This window comes from Macrobrachium nipponense, chromosome 43 (assembly GCF_015104395.2).
Source record: "Macrobrachium nipponense isolate FS-2020 chromosome 43, ASM1510439v2, whole genome shotgun sequence".
In the NCBI taxonomy this organism is placed as follows: domain Eukaryota; kingdom Metazoa; phylum Arthropoda; class Malacostraca; order Decapoda; family Palaemonidae; genus Macrobrachium; species Macrobrachium nipponense.
Window position 1 is genome coordinate 31,752,451 of NC_061104.1, and position 20,693 is coordinate 31,773,143.

The 20,693-nt window shown below is 39.3% G+C and overlaps 1 protein-coding gene and 1 long non-coding RNA gene across 2 annotated transcripts in view; one reads left to right on the forward strand and one right to left on the reverse strand.

Moving 5' to 3' along the window:
* Window positions 1–748: 748 nt before the first annotated feature.
* The window catches only part of LOC135213625 (polyprenol reductase-like), a 59,110-nt gene continuing 39,165 nt past the window's right edge, over window positions 749–20,693 (reverse strand). Inside the window, exons 5-6 of the mRNA XM_064247657.1 lie at window positions 6,247–6,410; window positions 749–4,005 (exon numbers count right to left, since the gene is read on the reverse strand). Coding sequence (XP_064103727.1) covers window positions 3,913–4,005; window positions 6,247–6,410 — 257 coding nt within the window. The 3' untranslated portion in view covers window positions 749–3,912. The remainder of the gene's footprint in view (window positions 4,006–6,246; window positions 6,411–20,693) is intronic.
* Window positions 4,537–6,003, forward strand: LOC135213626 (uncharacterized). The gene is made up of 3 exons (XR_010314175.1): window positions 4,537–5,213; window positions 5,328–5,411; window positions 5,681–6,003. It is a non-coding gene; the product is annotated as an uncharacterized LOC135213626 (long non-coding RNA).

The window sequence follows — 20,693 nt, forward strand, 5'->3', positions numbered from 1 at the left end:
CACCATTACCATAGTTGTTATAAATGACATTATGTAGAATAGAACTGAGATATCCTAATATAATAACTTTATTCGCTGTAGATCAAAGATCAATCGGGAAATATTCTGTTAAATTTAAACCTAGTTATAACTGAAGCTGAGAAAACTGTTCTAGCTGCTAATGACTATTATCGTGCATCGGCAACAAGGATAAAGCTCCAGCAAACGTATGCCATCAAACACAACCGTAGATAAAATTGACATAAAATAATTTTAATCAAAACTGCTGGGCTTGAAAGAACACATTTTACTGTTGGTTTCACGCCGATATAATATACATGACGTAAAGTTCATATTATGATGATATAAAGGAAAATTGCGAATGGAATCACGTAATTTTTTCATGCAACGTAATCTGTTAAAAAAAAAAAAAGTTCACAATCACAACGAGACATATTCAATTCATATTTCCACCTAAAAACACGTCATATAAGGAAAAATAACCTTGTCTGATATAAGTCAAGTATCTAGGTATTCGTTTATGCCAACTAGAAGCAAGAAAATTCGCTCAGAATTGCATTAAATATGGGGAAACAAACTTGTGTTCACCATCAGCTGATTTGAAACCAAAACATTGGCCGCTCCGCAGAATACTAGCTTATATTTGCCGTAGTATTTTATAATACAATAATATGAGAATAAATACAATATTATTGGATACAGTGAAGTAATGAATAACTTTTTAAAGGATTTATGGAAAAGATGCGTAATTAATAAAATAACACCATGCATTTTTTGGAACAGTGGTGGACAAGAATGAACATGAAAAACATCCTCCGACAACGTGGAGGGTAGTTACAAAAGCTGCCTTAATTTGTATCATATTTATGTACAAAAAAAAAACCTTATATGTAATATATATTTTCATAAACATTTTAAACATAAGAGCATGAACATTTATAAAATCGACACATCGATCGCTAAATTTTCACTCTTTATAACTTTATATTTTCAGAAGAGCGGCAGGCAGCTGCTTACAAGAATGAACATGAAAAAACATCATATTTGATAACGTGAAGGGCAGTTTCAAAAGCTGCCTTTGTATCATATTTATGTGCAGAAATAAAAATACCTATATGTAATACAGTTTCATACACATTTTAAACATAAAAGCATGAACATATATAAAGAAACACATCCATAGCTACATTTGCACTCATTAACTATATTTTTGGCATAGAACTGCATCAGAGGCATATATTTTACCCTAATACCTATGTAATAACTCTCAATACAATTTTTTAATGTCATTTGCATAACCTTTATGGGCTGAACGGTATTTCTACAAATGTATATACTCGTGAGACATAACGGCGCCAGCGGCGCTGTTGACCGAAAATTGTGCTGTAAAAATACCTTAAAATGTCTTATTTTTTTCATGAATATTTTTTTCATGAATATTTTTGATGACAGCCATAAAACCGATTCGCCGTTGAGCGATTGGACCGTTAACCGCGGGCCGCCTGTGCTTAGTTTTCGACTCTGATTAAAGTCAAAGGTCCTTTTTCGGAAGCCTCCAGCCAGCATAAACATTTTTACTGTTAGTTTTCTTGTTGTTTTGTTGCTCATTTTCTGTTACTACCTTCCTCACATCGCTTGTTTTCTGTAACCCTGTGGCTAGAGCCCACAGTGTAACAGCACTTCTTGTTGAAACATAACGTGCTTGGCCAAGAATCTTTCAACTTGCGGATAAGGCATGTAGCGCTGTTCCTACATGCCCTTACTGAAAGCCAAAATGTTAAAAAAATGACCATTAAAAAAGTAGTGTCACCCACATTGTTGGGTTATGTTGAGGTAGTGGCAATTGGAAAACTATATTTTTGCTAAGATAATACAAACAGAAATCAACAAATTACTAAGAAGAACAATGACCTTTGACTTCAATCAAAGTCGAAAACTAAGTATTTCTGAAAATAATCAAAGTATGAAACATGCAAAAACCATCAAAAGAAGCAAGAAAAATATTGTGTAGCCGGAGAGGCAGACCGGGTGTAAACTATAATTTTACTGGTTTATGGCAGTTATAAGACACTTATAAGGATTTTTAGAGGGGATTTTTGCATTTCCGCGGCAGGTTCTGGAAACTAATACCAAGTAAAAGTGGAGGAGCACTGTACTGCACATTAACATGTTGGCTCTCACCAGATACCATACTGAAATCTGTAATAATGAGTACTTCAAATCAAATCCTAAAAGCCTTAAGCAGCTTTACATTTAGTAATTTATTAGAAAAAAAAACTTTCTTCACAAAACCATTACAAATTTACATAAATCTATAGTACCTTACTCCATTAATAAACAATACATTAATGTTTATGGAATGTTTTCAGATGTTTACAGAGTGAACTTTCATACTGGTGTACCTGTCAATTATACATAACTTATTATAATATATGTATGTGCTTTAAGATGTGCATGATAAAACATAACAAAATAGACTACCTGATAATAAATATAAGTACAGATGCCACAGAAATCTAGCAGCACCTCATGTGCAAAAGTATAATAAGGACAGAACACACAATGAGTATCTTCCTTAAACTTAAAATTAGGGAAAAGCATTGCACGTAGTATATATAGCTGCAAAATCATATACTAATGTACAAGTTTAATATTAAATTCACACAAAGCTTCTCAAACTGCAACAATAATATGGAATGTACTTTTATCCTTTAAAATACCAGAAAAGTAAGGGTTATGATTGTACAACTATGTTGAACAGAGTTATACTTTCAATTTTTTTTGTAAAAAGTGGAGAAATATGAATTATTTTAACTCTTGCTGATCAAACTTCCAAATTACAATTTTCCTATTAACTCAAGTATCTGGAAATCCAAAATACTTTACATTGTGGCTTGCTTAATTATTATAAAGAAATTTGATACATAACAAAAATCTGCAGTCATCAATTCCAACAAACTTCAAACTATTTTCATATATATGCACCTAACTAAGTTTCATGTTTCAAGAATGATAAGTCTCAAAAATACATACTCAAAAAATTAAAACCTTTTGTTAAAATCCTTAACTTTGCAACAGTATGAATTTTCATAAAAATATTTTGTTCAGATTTACCAGTGTGCTATTAAATGAAAGTACATATCAGCATTTGTGTACTGTACTGGAATTAAGCTGAAACAGTACTCTGAAAAGTTACAATAAAATATATTATTACCATAATGCATTTCTTCTCTGGCAATGAACAACCTTTAGTACAGTAGAAATTTTTGTCAGTATAAAGCAAGCCCTCAAGATGATTTAGATTTGACGGTACCAGAGAAATACGAGAAAGCTTAAAAGAAGTTACATAATTTTGTCTATGCTGTACCTGTATTAAACAGCAAAAGGGTAAAAATGTCTCACCTTATGGAACATCCAGATTCAGAATTGCATCTGACTATTCCATTATGCTAATAATTCACAATTTAATTCATTTTGATGAGTTTCACACTCTGCTTAATGACTCTTTTTAATGACACACTACCATCCATGATACCATGGATTGACTTCCACTCAGGTGCTTACTGGTACAAATTTTTTCCATCACATATATAGCAAATGTTCTTTTATTATCAAAATGTTGCATTACACATATCTTACAGTTAGGTACAGACACAGACAGTACTGTACAAGTCTCTTAAAACCAAACGAATGGATGGAATGAGAATTTACAAGTTACATTTCTTAGGAAACAAAGTTACCTACTTAAGAATCCATTTGTGCTACATTTTTGAACTATAGTAAGAAAAAAAGCAGAACATAAATGATGTATACCCTTTTAAGAAAATATTCGGTAGTAGTATACCCAACAATTTAATACCCAGTACCACATCAATATCACAGCTGACATTGCAATCACAGAGGAAGCCCATTTTAAAGTACAAATGGGAGAATTGCTCTCCTATGCTTGGGGTAATCTTTAAAAGTGCTGATGTACCAGGAATGATTCATCAATGCCACCTGGATCTGTGAAATAAAATATAGTAAACTATTAATAATCATGAGAAACAGTTAGTACACTCCATGCTCTGATTCTAGAACATAATTTTGCACTGATTCTAGGATAATGTCTGCACTAGCATAATTATATGAATAAAATTTAACTAATTTTGCCACTTATATTTACCCTAATTTTGCCACTCATATTTACCAAGCTTATTTACTGGTAATGCTCTTATAAATTCCTTAAAACACTACAATCTCAATTGACTTAAGGGTGCCATGTAAGACAAGGATGATAAGGTAATGCTAGACTATATTTCATCTTATTTTAATAGCATCTGCTGTATTTTTGTCACTATAGTATGTAATTTTATTTTCTTAACAGCATCTGCTATATTCATGTCACTATTTCCCAGAGTGTAAATATTCCACTTCATCTGGGTTCACTGTAAACCCATTACAATATTTATATGTATACCTTCTATGTTACACAAAATTGTAACACACATAAGGGTTTGTAAATAAATTAACATTTTGGTTTCTTGAAACAGTATACGCACTACATTAAAATGGATTTTCACTAGATCACTGAATCACACTTCTAGACCCTTTGGCTCACCTCAAGGATTCTTCCTCAAATGGGAGTGCAAAACCAGAGCAAGATAAAGTTAACAAAGTTGGACAGCAAGGTAGAAGGAAACCAAAGAGAAAAGCTGAAACATAAAATATTGCGTCAGAACATTTTATTTTATTAGCAAAAGTGGCGTTTGTTCATAAAAGGCTGGCCTTTTGTTTCTGCTTAGTTTACTGTGTTGCATTGAGTGTGAAAGGTGGCTTATATGCAAAATGGTTGTTCAGCGAGTAAAGAATTGCCTGTATTCATTTGTTTCTTTTGATGCTGGCCTGTTTATTGAATCAGATAGTTTAGTTGGACAAATATTTCAAGTTTTGAGTTTTCCTGCCTTTGTGCATGAGTAGTGCGTCAGATTTTGGCGGACTCTTCAGTTGGGACCTCGCTGCTGTGCCATGCTGTTTTGGTGAAATGTTGCTTTAGGCTAGTATTAGGAAATTCATTCCCAGTGGTATTTCCGATTAAGGAGCCACTGCCACTAAGTCTTGTGTAGTGTACATTCACCAAGCAGCTACCTAGTATAGTGTACATTCACCAAGCAGCTACCTAACCCACCACCTTATTCCTTTGTTGTACTAGACAAGCGCATAGCCTATTGTCGGTGGGTCAACCATTGCTTATATGCGTTAATCTAATGTGCTGTAGTGTGCCATCAGTAAGTCGTACTAGTTGATATGGGACATATAGCTAATGCTAATGTTGTGTTCTGTTGTAGGCTACTGAAGAAACCTGTGTTGAAGGCTATAGGCGTGGTGTAGTGTGTCAAAGCTAATGGTTCCTGAGTTGCAGGAGATACAGTGTAAGGGTCTGGCTATTTATTTATATATTCATTGTGAACCATATCTGTATAGCCTTGCAATTTATAATTCTGAATTGCATAGCCTACCATTGGGCTAGGTTCTATTTTTTTTCTTGTTATTTATACATGTAATTTGAATTATATAGCCTACCATTGGGCTATGTTCTATTTTTCTTGTGTAGTATTCAAAGAATTTCCTGATTTGTGCATATTATATTGCAGTACTGTAATAATGTTTGTGTTGCTGATTGAATTATTGTTCCTTTCAGCATGAATGGCTTGTTAATGGCTCATTAATGGTTGTAGAATAAAACCCTACAGTGAGAAGAGCTTATTCCTGCTAACCTCCCCAGCAATTTAGGAGCTAGGACAGCGTTGTGTCCCCAGCGCTATTTCAGTCTGTGGAGTTGTTCAGATTTTGAACTGAGCAGGCTGATAAATTCTACACTGAAATGTGAAAGGCAGAAAGCAAGCCTTCCTTCCTGGCCAAAAGAATGCTCCAAAAATCTTTTAGTACTATCTACAAAGTTTTACAAGGCACTCAGTAGACAATGATGAAAGTTATCAACATTAACCCAAAACATTAAATTGCCAAAGCCTTTTTCTCTTGAGATTTTATCAATAGGTTACGCAATAAAAAATCTAATCTTCTTAAAAGTTTTAAAAATAAAAATGTAAAAAATTAAACTTGCTTTTCACATATGCCTATATAAATATATGATGAATAGTATTCATAAAAGGGTAATTAGTATACCTATCAAGGAAGTTCCATATATGTAACATTGTAATATACCTGTTACAATATTGAAATTATTGCTTAACATAAATAGCATACCTGGTTTGAGATGACCCATATGGTGACAACTAGCCAGCCAGTATGACCCTGCAGAACAATGAGTATTCCAGTGTACACTAGTAGTTCAGCAAACATGTGAGGACAAGATAAATACTCAAACATACCACCTTCTGGCATTTTATGCTCATGTTTTAGATCTTCCCCTGAAAAAATGTACAAACATTAATATGAAGAACAATGCGAGTGTAAAAATGTAACATAAAACTTGGATATATTCATAGAAGACTGATTCAAAAACATATTGGCTCTATTGTACCATTGTGTACTGGCTGCTTAGTAAGCCCAGCCTGAGCTGGCAAAGCAAAACATTTCAGAAAATTTTTCTACTAAAGGAAATGCTAAATTTAAAATACTGACTGAATGTCTTGATTACACTCAAAATCTCTGATAATTTCTGCAATCTCATTGTGAAATTTGACTCTAAATCAGGTGACTCAATATGCATTTTAAGTCCAAAATAGACAATATAAACTAATAGGTCTTATTCAGTTCTTAAAAAACAGGTTTTGATGTAGGAAAAACCTGTTTTTGGTAGTCACTGTCTCATCCTCAATGATTACCCTTTCCATGGTCTATCCAGAGCTCCATGGTGACCAGACTAATGTTAAAGAATTCTCTTAACTGGTCTTGTGGCCGGCCATTGTGTCATAATGATAAACATTATAACATGTGATAGAGTATAAATAGACTTGGGATAAGAGGCCACTTTCTATTATCCTCAACGAATGCTAATACCCAGTTCACCTATGTCAAAACCGCAAGAAGAAGTGGTCATGCACATACAAACTGTCATATTGTTTACATATGACCAAAATCTGACCAAGCTGCCATTCCTTTTTGTTGGTCAATGCAGGATGATTTCTTACCCAAATCCCATGTCTTTTCGTCAGGGAAGTGGAAGGATTTTGAGGACTCGACAGCAACTACCAAAAAGGTTTTTCCTGCATCAAAACCTGTGTTTTGATAGTGTAGTCGCTGTCTCATCCTCAAGGAGCTTTACAAAGAAATTGACAGGTGATGAAAAGTTCTTCAATCTTAATCCCAACAACCCAAAAACATATTTGGTCTAGGGTCAAGCCACTAGTTTCAAGGTCCTATTCTTTTTTCCAAATACTAAGTGCAAACTTGTGTTTTAAAGGGTGAAGTTCTGTGGTGACTTACCTAAGCATGCTGGGTATGGTTGCAGTAGTATTGTCAAGCCTTCCCCAGCAATTGTTAGCATACCTGCCTGTTAGACCTATGGTTTGCTGCTGTAGTGCCTATGGGTCAAGACTACCCATGCCACCTACCTATACACATTGTGATAGAATTTGTTCGACCTTGTGGCAAGTGTTGCTAGAGTGTAAGAAAAAACGGAACATTTGGGATGCCTGCCGTGACCTCTTGGTAAACCTTAAGTGCTTGAACTGGGTATAATGTTTTGTCTGCTAATTCTAGTTTAATTAGAATAGTTTGCTAATATGAGCTCCTGATGATAATGCAATCAAGAAAATCGCATATTGTAGCTCGTGAGTTGTGGTTGTATCGGGTTGTGATGGTAATTGCTTCATAGCAAAGGAAAGGAAAATGCATTTTCGAGAAGTTCGGCAGCAAGGAGGCATTGGCGCATTGTGTTGGAGGTGCCTGTTCTCATGATGGTTCTAGAATCGGCAGGAGTGTTGTGGAACTCGACAGGCGCCGACGTAACGTGAAAAACGCCGCGATTTCTGATGCAATACCTCGTCTAGATTCATCTAAGAAGTTCTGGTAATCTCGGGAGTCTGTGACGCTTGCCGTAGGCCCCGCCCCCAGGATGCCGTATAAATACGACGGACGAAGTAGGAGAAGGAGAGATCATCAGTTAGTCACAGAGAGATATCCTCAGTAAGAGCCACAGATCAGATTATCAGTGAGAGATCAGCAGCAGCAGAGATCATCCAAGAGAGATGAGAAAAAGGGACCGACGAAGGATCAGAAGCAAAGTTGCTCGAGAGTTGGTTGAATTTTGGTCAAGCCATCTTCAGGAGCGGACGACCGAGTTATTTCGACGTTGGGGGAGACTTCAGAGAAGAGACGTTCTGCTAGAGGTTTTGGGAAGTTCCTGCCCCTCATGTATCAAGAGTAGGCATTATTTTCTGCAATACGGAGTCAAGAAGACGTCAGCAATCGCAGTTCTCCTTTTGTGACGCCATCGTTTTGAGTTGCCAAACCGGCGGGCAAGTACTTCCATTCCCTCACTGTTCCCCCAGTCCATGCAGTGTAAGATTCTATTTTTTATTATGTACATAGGAGATACCATTCTGCATTTACCTTTGTTAGTAAGCTTGTAAATAAACCTTTGTTGTGTTAGTGTTTCTTTCTATATTCATATCCCCAGTTTCAACTGTTGGTGTTGAAAATTTTTTTGTTTTTGTTTATATTTCATATCAAACCTGAAGCGGACCTCTCTCAGAGGCTGTAACACGGGTCCACTGAATTGAGGGGCTGATCAAAGTCTAAGCACCGTGTTCAGAGACCAAGTGACTGGAACCATTCTAGAATGGATGTTTGTAGTGCAAAGGACTGCAGAAGGGAAGTGATAACTTATATACGTAGTAGTAATATATAAAGTCGAATCACAAAGTCATAAAACAATGGTTCCGTAAATGCTGCTTTGTATTCCATGATTGTTGTAATTGCAAGGCGTTTGTCTTCAAAAGGGATAAAAATTTTTTAAATTGTTTCACTAGAATATTTGACTGGGCTCTTGGTATGAATATAATGAAACTATATCTTCCATACGTACTGGTATTGCCAGATATCTGATGTCTGTAATTTTTGCACTGGTACTTAGAAATGTTGGGTGAGCAATTTTCATGGTACATAGATAATATTTATGAAAATCCACCCGTGAAGGTCTTGGCTTAGAAGAGAGGATCCTTAAACGACTTTCCTGCCTCCTAACAATGCCTGTTTGGCCTTGGGGCTATTAAAATAGTAAGCTGTGCCTTAGTAGGTTAGGAGTTTGCTCCACACCCTCGAAATCTAGAACAATGGAGGAATAGAATATATTGTCCTCCATTCATTCCAGTCCTGTAAGAAGGCATCTCTTGCTGTTGCTTGCCTGCCAGTTTGTGATTTTCATAAGTGGAAAACAAGTCCACTTCCATTTGTGGAAGAATATTGGCTATTTTCTGAAAAAGTGGTTGTCTAACTCTGCTCTGTTGAGGCTGTCGTTTTCCTTGATAGGGCGTCTACTATTATACATTGAGGGACCCTGTAAGTTGAATTGCAGACAAGTACCACTTCCTTGCTTACCCCATTGAAGGATGGCTAGCATTACTATATTGAGAGGAGGTGAGTATCATCCCGACCTCTTAATGTAGGACGTTGCAGTCATGTTGTCTAGAACCAACCAAATGTCTCTTTACTACAGGTTTTAAGTTTTTTGAGAGACAAAAAGACAGCCGTCAGCTCCAGGAAACTGATACAACAATTCCTGAAAAGCTGAACACCTGCTTGCCACCTGATGATCCTCCCACCTGTCAACAAGGCATCTGTGTGTATTGTCATTCATACAGACTGAGGAGTCAGTGTGACCTGTATCACCAGAGATTCCTTCCGGGATACAGGCTGCAGTATCTCCCCAACTTTTTCAATCTTTTGATAAAGTCGGTCTCGATAGCTAGAATTTGTTCACACTCATTTGTTGCAATCTGAGAATTGATGCAAATTACAACAAGCCCATCATACATTCTGATTGCCGGTTGTAAACTCTGAGCTGTGCAAGGCATGTTTTGAGGACATGCCTTATTCTGTTTTGAGTATATTATGGGGAGAGACAGTCCCAGCTACTGAAAGCATCTGCTGGGGGTGAGGTGGCATTTTGCCAATTTATCATAAAACCTTTTGACTGTAGTCAGCTGACCACTGCTCTTAGGTTTTTTAAGCACACCAGATCGACCCGTCGTTTAGGTGGGCTATTATAGTTGTATTTCTGATTTCTTGAAGAACTACCATTACTAACTTTGTCAAATCTTAGGGCAATGTTTATCCCACAGGGCATGACTTTGAACCTGTACATATCTTTTCCAATCCGGAGCCTTAAGAAGGAATGGAAGGGAACGGCAACAGGGATGTGCCAGTATGCATCTTACAGGCCTCCAGTTGTCTAAGTCCCTTTTAGAATAATTAAACACACTAAGGCATTGGTTGTTATTCAGAAATTTTGGCAACCAATGTTCTTGTTCAATGTTGATAGGTCTAGTATCACTCTTTGTTTGGAGGAATCTTTTTTTGGGACATTTAGACGTACTTGGTGGCAAATATCTGCATGCTTCTCTATGGCTCCCATAAACATTCCAGAGAGGGGTCTGACTTTTAGAACAACTCCTTTACAAAGGGAAGACTTCAATTGCTTGTGTTGTGGCAACATTGAAGTCGACCCCCCTTACCATTCCTATTGGTATCAGCCTCTTTCTCTGCATCTGCCCTTGATAGCTATTCCATTTGTTGCTTTTCTTTTCCCTAAAAGAGGGTTTTTGGACCTTGTTAAAAAGATTTTCTTGCTGTTGTTGTCCTTTTGTGAGGCATCATCCCTTTTCAACAACAACCTGTTCTTTGAGGAAAAAGGCTTATTGAGTGACTGAAGGCTTACCTTTTTAAGCGAGACTTTTTGGGTTGGGTAAGGGGAACTGGAGAAATTTTGGGGTTTTTGTTTCTTAAATTCCCTTTTTCTCCCAAAAGAGAGTACTCTTGTACAATTCTGTTAGTGGGCTTGCTCGTTAAGTTTTTAACCACAACAGACTCCTCAAACAGGTTCTTACATAAAGGGTTATAATGTAATAATGAAGTTACTTTGGGAACTGACTAGTTGAAGCCCTCCAATATTTCCATTCACACTTTTAAGTGGCACTCTAAAAAGTCACACAATGTTTGCCACAGGTTCTCAGAAGACTTTTGACCACAACAGCAACAACTTGGAAGCCTTTTGATGGCAAGGTAGTAGAGGTTATAATATACTAAGGAGGTGGCTCCTAGGATGAAATTCTGCTGAGGCTGTCTGCTCTGAATTTTCTCCTTAAGGGTCCTAAATTGCTGTGTAGAAATGAAAGGACAGAAGGCTGGGACTCCTTGGTGAGCAATTTTGGTCCTGGTGAAGGGTGTCATCTATAGCTTCTAATGTTATAGAAACAAGAGAGAAGACAGTTTCTGTTGGAGGTCTTTCACATGTATAGCTTCGATCCTAGTTTTTCTCTCAATAATTAGATATTTACTCTGGGGAGAGAAAATGCACACTGATGCATCTAATCAAGGATTATTAGTCTCATCAGGGATGAGTACTGGAACCCCTATCTTGTTTTGATTTGAAATTTTATATTCAGAACTGACCAATTAGTGGTTTCCAGTTGGAATCCCAACACTAGACCTTATTTAGGCAGCATTTGCATCCCCTCTCTCTTTTGGGTTGCAGGATGCAGTACTTTTACACTTTGGAGTGTACTAGACTAACTTAAATTCCTTTTCAGAATCATGCATCATATTCCTCTTGCATTGATGTTCTGTGGCAATGACATTTTTTTATGTTATTCATAATTTCCTTAGGGAATTGATCAAATGCTGCAAGGTGTGTATCCCATTTTGGGAAGCTTGCACATTTTGGCTAAGCTTCAACTACTGAACTGTAACTGCCAGTTACTAAAGGGGCAGAAGTACTGGGAAAGTTACAATACCCCTCCCGAAAACGTAATTTCAGTCGGAGTCAGATGGATCCTAGTACGTATCCCTTTTGGAGGAAAGATTCTCTTCAGCATCAATAGCTGCAAAGGGGGATAGAGTTCCTTCTCGAAGGGTTCACCCATGGCTACCTAAAATTTGTGCCCCTGATCCATCTGGGTTCAGCAGGGTCATTTCAGTGGCAATGGCCACTTCACATTCCATAGTAAGAATGTCTTCATGTATAAAATCCTCTACTTCCCCTGTGGGGTTAACCTGGGAGGTGGTCGGACTGATGTTACTGGGTTTTGCCCAAATATAAAACACCTGGAAGGTACTGAGGACTGATGTTACTAGGTTTTGACCCAAACGTAAATCTTAATCTGAGAAAAAAGGGTTACATATCTGGGAATCACTGGGACAGCTTAAAATGAGTGGTTTCATCCTTAAAACTTGCTGCCAGTAACATACTACAAGTCTGGTGCATATCTGTCGTCTAAGCAAATTATCATTGTTTTTTTCTAGACTATATCCATGGCAGGTGGTATGAGCCATACTCACTGGCACAAAATGAACTGAGCAATTTGATATGGAACACTTGAACTGTGGGTCCTGCATAATGGCAGCTGTGTAGTAACATAAAGAAGCGCCGAAGTGTACTACCAAAAAAGCCAGTTTACGGCTTTTCATGCATAATAAAATCATTGTTCCGCAGTCTAAACTAAAAAATTTTTTTAGCTGAAACTTGAAATTATCCACTTAACTTTCAACTTTGATGTTTTCATGAACTTAGGTAATGGAATCAATAAGCGAAGAAGGATAAGCGAAGAAGGAAACTCTCGAAGCTAACGATCCTAAATTGTTAATGCCGACGTGTACTGGCTAAACACAACAGCTTACAGCTTTTCACGCCCAATAAAATTATTGTTCTACATTATAAACTAAAAATAAAATTTAACTGAAACTTAAAATGATACACACTGATTTCAACTTATGTTTCCATGAACCTCGGTAATGAAATCAATCTAGCAAAGAAAGAAATTGTCGGAGCTAAACTAAAGATCATAAATCGTAAGAAGCACTGACATATGGTGGTGAAATAAGCTGATTATGACTTTTCATGCATAATAAATCATTGCTCCACAGTCTAAACCAAAAAATTCTTAACTGGAACTTAAAATTGTGCACTTAACTGAATCAATAAGCAAAGAATGGACTTCTCTGAGCTCTAGTTTCTTGACCGACCAGAAAGGGAATGGCGGCTTGGATTTTGGTCATATGTAAACAATACGATGGTGTGTATGCACATAACCACTTCTTTTTGCAGTTTTGACATAGGTAAACTGGGTATTACCATTTGCTGAGGAAATAGAAAGTGCCCTCTTATCCTAAGTCTATTTATAGTCTATCACATGTTATAATGTTTATCATTATGACACAATACTCAGCCACAAGATCAGTTAAGAAAATTCTTTGACATTAGTCTGGTAACCATGGAGCTATGGATAGACCACAGAAAGGTTAATCCTTGAGGACATGACAGTGACTACACTTATCAAAAAATATATCTTTGAAAACATACGAAAAAGGGTGTAGAGTAGACATTTAAAGGTGATAAACTACATAATTGCATAATTATTGGGTTTAACCTTCAGTGAACAACAGTACATATACCAATATAAAATCATCTTTATGTTACATCAATATTTTCAGTTCTTTTAAAAGGGGAAAAAAGTCCTTTTTCCTGCAAAGCCATGCTACTGTAGTCATGAAGTCTAAGAGGGGTCATACATGACAACTACTAACAAGCCAAAATAATAGAAAAATGTAACTGTCAATAAGATGACTTCAGTATCTAGCTATGTTATATAACAGAACTCAAATAAATGGAGGCAGGTTATTAAAAAATAGTTCACTGTAACATAAAGACTTAACAAACTGATACCCCACCTTTACATAATGTGAAAAAATGATATTGTTATTGTACAATAAAGTTTCATACATACTTACCTGGCAGATATATACTTAGCTATAGACTCCGTCATCCCCGACAGAAATTCAAATTTCGCGGCACACACTACAGGTAGGTCAGGTGATCCCGCCGCCTGCTGCTGGGTGGCAGGAATAGGAACTATTACCATCTTGAGCCAGATTTTCTTTTCCACCTGTCTCCTGAGGGGAGGCTGGGTGAGCCATGCAATCGTATATATCTGCCAGGTAAGTATGTATGAAACTTTATTGTACAATAACAATATCATTTTCATACATTCAACTTCCCTGTCAGATATATACTTAGCTGATTGGCACCTTTGGCGGAGGGTAAGAGACAGCTAATTACTGACCTGATAGGTAAACAACATATGTTGTAGGTAATACAAGTTAATTAACAATACCCTAGTTCCTACCTGTTTATGCGGAAGATTTCATAGCTTGTGCTTAGAAGTCTGCTTCGCCTCAAAAGCTTCAGCGAGGGTGTGCCCTATGGCTGAGAACTCTTGAAAGGACTGTCAATGGGGGTCTTATCCACTTATCTTTACAGAACCTAATGGCAATTGTCACTGGAGTCTTATCCACTTACATGACAATATACCTATGCCTATTGGCATACAAAGGAGTAAAACACTGATCCCGATCACCCGATCCTAACCGTGGATTAGTATATATGATTGAAAGGCGTTATCCCCAAACACCTTTCAAACAACCTAAAAACTCAACACCAACTAATTTTAAAATCACACTATATAAAATATAAGGACAAAAATTAAATTTAAGGATCAGTCTTCTCTCCTTTCCCCAGCACTGTATCCACTGATACATAAGGTCCTAGAGCAGTGTTTCTCAACCTTTTTTTACCAATGGCACACTTAGGATCTTATAATAATATCATGGCACACTTGGAAAATTTAAGAGAAAAAATTAAGAGAATATATACTTGTAAATATGAGATGGAACTACAGACTTAAGAAATAAAACACTTTTAAATATGAACTTACTTTATTTCAGTGTTTTTCTTAGAGTAAATTGTGAAGATGATTAGTGCGAAACTTGTGCCGTGTGTTTTTTTTGCCGACTTCCTCAATATTTGGTCGAATGTGTGATAAGCAGACCCTCATTTCTTCTTCAGTTGAGCGTAGTCTCTCTCGCTTCTTAGTTTTGATGTTATTTAGGGTTGAGAAGCCAAGTTCACATAATAGGATGTAGAAAATTGCAACAAAAGTGATAAAGCTTTATTTTTTAGATAAATGTGGGATATTTCCTCTTGAACAGATATCCAAAATGAGTCAATAGGTACAGTAGAATGTTTTATTTTAAGATCTCTGTCACTAGAATGGTGGCCGGAAGTTTCCTCTTCTTCACACAACTGTAATCCAATATTAGAGGGAATATTCATGAAAGGATTTCGAATCCAATCATACTTCTCTGTGCTCAGTGATGGAAAATAGTGGTCGATGTTTTCATGAAGCGCTGTCAGATGAGAAACAACAATAGGGATCATTTGTATATGATACATATATCAATTATCAAACTTGGAAGTGATTAAACTCCTAACATCGATTGCAGATGATAGCAACAACGGGCAGCCTGAAGATCAAAATTCAATAACATAGCAATATACTCATTACAAGTAGACACAGTGCTACATTAAAATGCAACTATTTTGGTTGAAACAAAAGGAACTATACTAAAAACGGTTTGAAAGCATGAGGCAATACCATGTCATACATCCCAGACAGAACGACGCCCATCACAATACCGAATGCCATCTCCACTTATAATATAAACTTTTATTAATTGTAGAATTATTATATATTATGACGAACTCAAATGGCTGAAAGTTACTTATGTAAACTGCCAAAGTAGGCTATATTTTAAATAATTGTCAGTATCAATAAGCGTTACTTTTCATTCATGTGAAACCAAAATCTATACCCATTTTTCGTATTTTCTGGTGTGCCATGACTATATTTCGTGGCACACTTCAAATAATCTCGTGGCACACCAGTGTGCCGTGGCACACTGGTTGAGAATCACTGTCCTAGAGAGAAGCATCTCTCATATGTTACCCTCACATCTTTCAAGTAATGTGAGGCGAACACTGAGTTACACCTCCAATACGTGGCCGCTAAGATGTTCTTCATCGACATGTTCTTGTTGAATGATAACGATGTAGCAACTGCACGTACTTCGTGTGCTTTAACCCTTAATGTCTTATATGTCTCACTATCACAACTCATGTGGGCCTCAGTTATAATGTTTCTAACAAAAAATGCTAAGGCATTTTTTGACATCGCTCTTCTAGGGTCTCTAACAGCACACCATAAACTTTGATTGCAACCCTGCAACTGCTTCTTCTTCTGCAGGTAAAACTTCAAAGTTCTCACAGGGCATAATGTTCTTTCCATTTCATTCCCAACTAATTGAGAAAGCCCTTTTACTTCGAAAGTCCTAGGCCAAGGTCTCGAGGGGTTTTCATTTTTAGCTAAAAACAAAGGCTTGAAGGACAATACAGCCGAATCCTTCTTAAAACCCACTCTCGAGTCAAGCGCTTGCAACTCACTCACTCTTTTCGCAGTAACGAGAGCTATTAAGAAAATACATTTTCTTGTTATGTCCCGGAAAGTAGCTTTCTCTGGAGGTTCGAATCTCTCAGACATAAGATATTTGAGAACCACATCTAGATTCCAACTAGGGGTGAGAGAAGCTCTTAATTTTGTAGTTTCGAATGATCTAATTAAGTCATGCAGATCTTTATCATTCTCTATGTTCAGGCCCCTATTCCTGAACACAGCCGACAACATGCTTTTATAACCTTTAATGGTTGACACTGCTAGATGAGATTCTTCTCGTAAAAACAAAAGAAAGTCAGCAATTACGGTCACAGAGGTATCGCAGTTGGACAGCTTCTTCGCCTTACACCATCTACGGAAAACTTCCCACTTCGATTGGTATATCCGCATGGTTGAGGACCTTCTTGCTCCAGCAATTGCTTTTGCCGCTTTGGGAGAAAAGCCTCTCGCTCTGACCAGTCTTCCGATAGTCGAAAGGCAGTCAGGGCGAGAGTGTGGATATTTTTGTGGTACCTCTCGAAGTGGGGTTGTTTGAGCAGATCTGTCCTTTCGGGAAGAGATCTGGGGAAGTCCACTATCCATTCCTGTACCTCTGTGAACCATTCTCTTGCAGGCCAATAAGGAGCGATCAATGTCATCCTCATTCCTTCCGAGGTCACGAACTTTCTCATTACTTCCCCCAGCATCTTGAATGGGGGAAACACATAAGCGTCTATGCCCTTCCAATCCATGAGCATCTATCGACAGGGCTCTGGGATCGTCCCCCAACGAAGAAAAGTTTTCCATCCTTCTGGAGAGGAATGTTGCAAATAGGTCTACTTGAGGCTTCCCCCAAAGAGACCATAGTTGCTGGCAGACTTGCGAATGAAGGGTCAATTCTGTTGGAAGGACCTGGTTCTTTCTGCTTAATCTGTCCGCTCTTATGTTTCTTCCTCCTTGAACGAACCTCGTCAGGAGTCATATCCCTCTTTCTTCTGTCCAGATCAACAGATCCCTTGCTAGTTGGTAAAGGGAGAAAGAGTGTGTCCCCCCTTGTTTTTTGATATATGCCAGAGCCGTGGTGTTGTCCGAGTTGACCTGGACCACCACGCCTCTGACCTCGTTCTCGAAAAATCGCAGTGCCAACTGTACTGCTAAGAGTTCCTTTGCATTTATGTGCCAGGCCTTTTGTTCCACTGTCCAGATGCCTGACACCTCCTTCGTCCCTAGTGTTGCTCCCCACCCCGTGTCCGAAGCGTCTGAGAACAACACTAGGTGAGGGTTCTGAAGAGACAAGGACACTCCTTCGTTCCTTCTCAGCGGTTCTAACCACCATCGTAAGTGGTTTTTGATACTCTCTCCTATGGGAAAGGTATCCATAAGATCTCCCTTTTTCCTGTTCCAACTCCTTCTTAGATGGAACTGCAAGGGTCTCATATTCAGCCTCCCTAGAGAGATGAACTGCTCTAGCGACGAAAGGGTGCCCAGAAGACTGAGCCATTCCCTCGCTGAGCTTCGTTCTTTCTCTAGGAAGACCGAGATCTTTTCCAACCCTTTCGAAATTCTTTCCTGGGATGGATATGCTCGAAAACCCCGAGAATCCATCCGAATCCCCAGATAGACGATGGTCTGACTGGGGATCGTGTGAGATTTCTCGAGGTTTACGAGCAATCCGAGAGATCTGATCAATTGTAGAGTTATCTCTAAGTCCTCCAAACACTTTTGTTTTGTTTGTGCTCTTATAAGCCAGTCGTCTAAGTAAAGAGATATCCTCACCCCCCTCAGATGTATCCATCTTGCTACGTTCCTCATCAACGCCGTAAACACCTGAGGAGCTGTCGAGAGGCCGAAACACAAAGCCCTGAACTGATAAATCCTTCCCTGCACCATGAACCGAAGATATTTCTTCGACGAATGATGCAGGGGGACGTGAAAGTAAGCATCTTGCAGGTCGAGGGAGACCATCCAATCTCCTGGACGGAGAGCAGAGAGAACCGAATTGGATGTCTCCATGGAGAACTTCGTCTTCTCCACGAAGCGGTTCAACGCACTCACGTCCAGGACCGGCCTCCACCCCCCCGAGGCTTTTGGCACCAAAAATAGGCGATTGTAAAAGCCCCGGGAGTGTGGATCCTGTACTATCTCGATGGCCCCCTTCTCCAACATTTGCTGAACCAACCCGAGAAGGGCATCTCTCTTTACAGGGTCTTTGTATCTCGCTGACAGCTCCCTCGGTGTCGTCGTCAATGGAGGTCTGTTCCTGAAGGGGATGAGGTATCCTTTCTTGAGAACTTGTAGGGACCAAGAATCTGCTTTCCTTGAAGTCCATGCTTCTGAAAATCTCAGAAGCCTGGCCCCTACTGGTGTTTGGAGGACTGGAACCTCATTTAGGATTCTTCCTCGGAACTTTGATGGAAGATCTTCCTCTTTTCTCTCCTCCTCTCTTCCTTGGGGCTCGGCTAAAAGTTCTACCTTGAAAGGGCTGTTGGGCAGTTCTTGGCTCCCTCTTCGAGACAGGAGCAGCTGGTCTAGGCTTCTTAGCAGATTGTACCAGCAAATCCTGTGTTGCCTTCTCAGTAAGCGTATGGGAAATGTCCTTTACTAACTGAGAAGGAAACAACTGTTTAGACAGAGGGGCGCATAAAAGAGAAGCCCTCTGTACTGGAGAGACTGCTTTGGTAAGATATGAACCATAGACAGACCTCTTCTTCAATACTCCTGCCCCGAACAGGGATGCCACTTCAGCCGATCCATCCTGCACTGCCTTATCCATGCATGCCAGAACACTATGCAAGACTTCTGGCTCCAAAAACTGAGGGTCTTGCGTCTTCTTGGCCAAAGCCCCAAGGGACCAATCTAGGAAGTTAAAAACTTCCAAGACATGGAATATTCCCTTGAGGAGATGGTCCATTTCGGACATTGTCCAGCTTGTTTTGGCCGATGGAAGTGCGTGTCTCCTTGCCGAATCCACCAAGGTCGAGAAGTCCGCTTCAGCAGATGAGGGAAGAGAGTCCCGTAGATTCTCCTGTGCTATACCAAATCCCTCTCCTTCCTGATAGCCTGGAAGGTGGACAGGTAAACACAGTCTTTCCCGCCTCCTCCTTGGTTTTAAGCCAATTTCCGACCGACTGCACAGCCCTCTTCATTGAGATGGTCGGTTGCATCTTCAAGAAAGAGGAAGACTTTGCAGCCTTCGTACTCGAAAATAAAGACCGAGGAGAAGAAGAGGCAGCAGGACTCAGGGACTCTCCAAATTCTTTTAATAAGAGGGCTGTTAAATGTCTTATAGTCTGTAAGACCTGCCCCCTTATTTTCTTCAGAGTCCGAGACATCTTCCAATTCTGGTTGAGTTTTATTCGGAGATGAGTGTGCGGCCGGAGGACTCCTCTCTCGGGAAGGTAAAGGGCTTGTGGCAACACCGACTGCAACCTGACAAGGGCTACGGCCGCCTGTGCGACATCTTGAGTCCCTGCCAGGAGAAGGCTGATGTTGTCCTTTTACACTAAGGCCCTCCTGACAAGGACGACGGCCGCCTGTGTGACAACTTTCGTCCCTACCAGGAGAAGTCCTTAAATGTCTTTCCCTTTTTTCATAATCAATTCCTTCCTGACAGGGGCTACGGCCGCCTGTGCGACAACTTTCGTCCCTACCAGGAGAAGTCCTTAAATGTCTTTCCCTTTTTTCGTAATCAATTCCTTCCTGACAGGGGCTATGGCCGCCTGTGCGACATCTAGAGACCCTGTCAGGAGAAAATTGATCTTGAGAAAAATCCCACAGAGGAGCCTCCAAGTCCGCTTAAAACTCCGATAATGCGCCCGAATCATATTCTGGATTGTATAAATCCTTGCGCCTGCCTGTCATATGATGGATGTCAGGTGCTCGATGTTTGGTAACAGGCTTTGGCTCTTCAGGCGCTTTATGCCTGGCTTCAGGCGCCTCAGGCGCTTTGTTTCTCATTTCAGGCGCTCTAGGCGCTTTGCGCCTTGTTTCAGGAGCCTCAGGCTCTCCAGGCGCCTTGCGCCTCCATTCAGGCGCTTCAGGCTCTCCAGGCGCTTTGCGCCTCGTTTCAGGCGCCTCAGGCTCTCCAGGCGCTTTGCTTCTCCTTTCAGGCGCTTCAGGCTCTCCAGGCGCTTTGCGCCTTGTTTCAGGCGCTTCAGGCTCTCCAGGCGGGCTTTGGCTTCTCCTTTCAGGCGCCTTCAGGCTCTT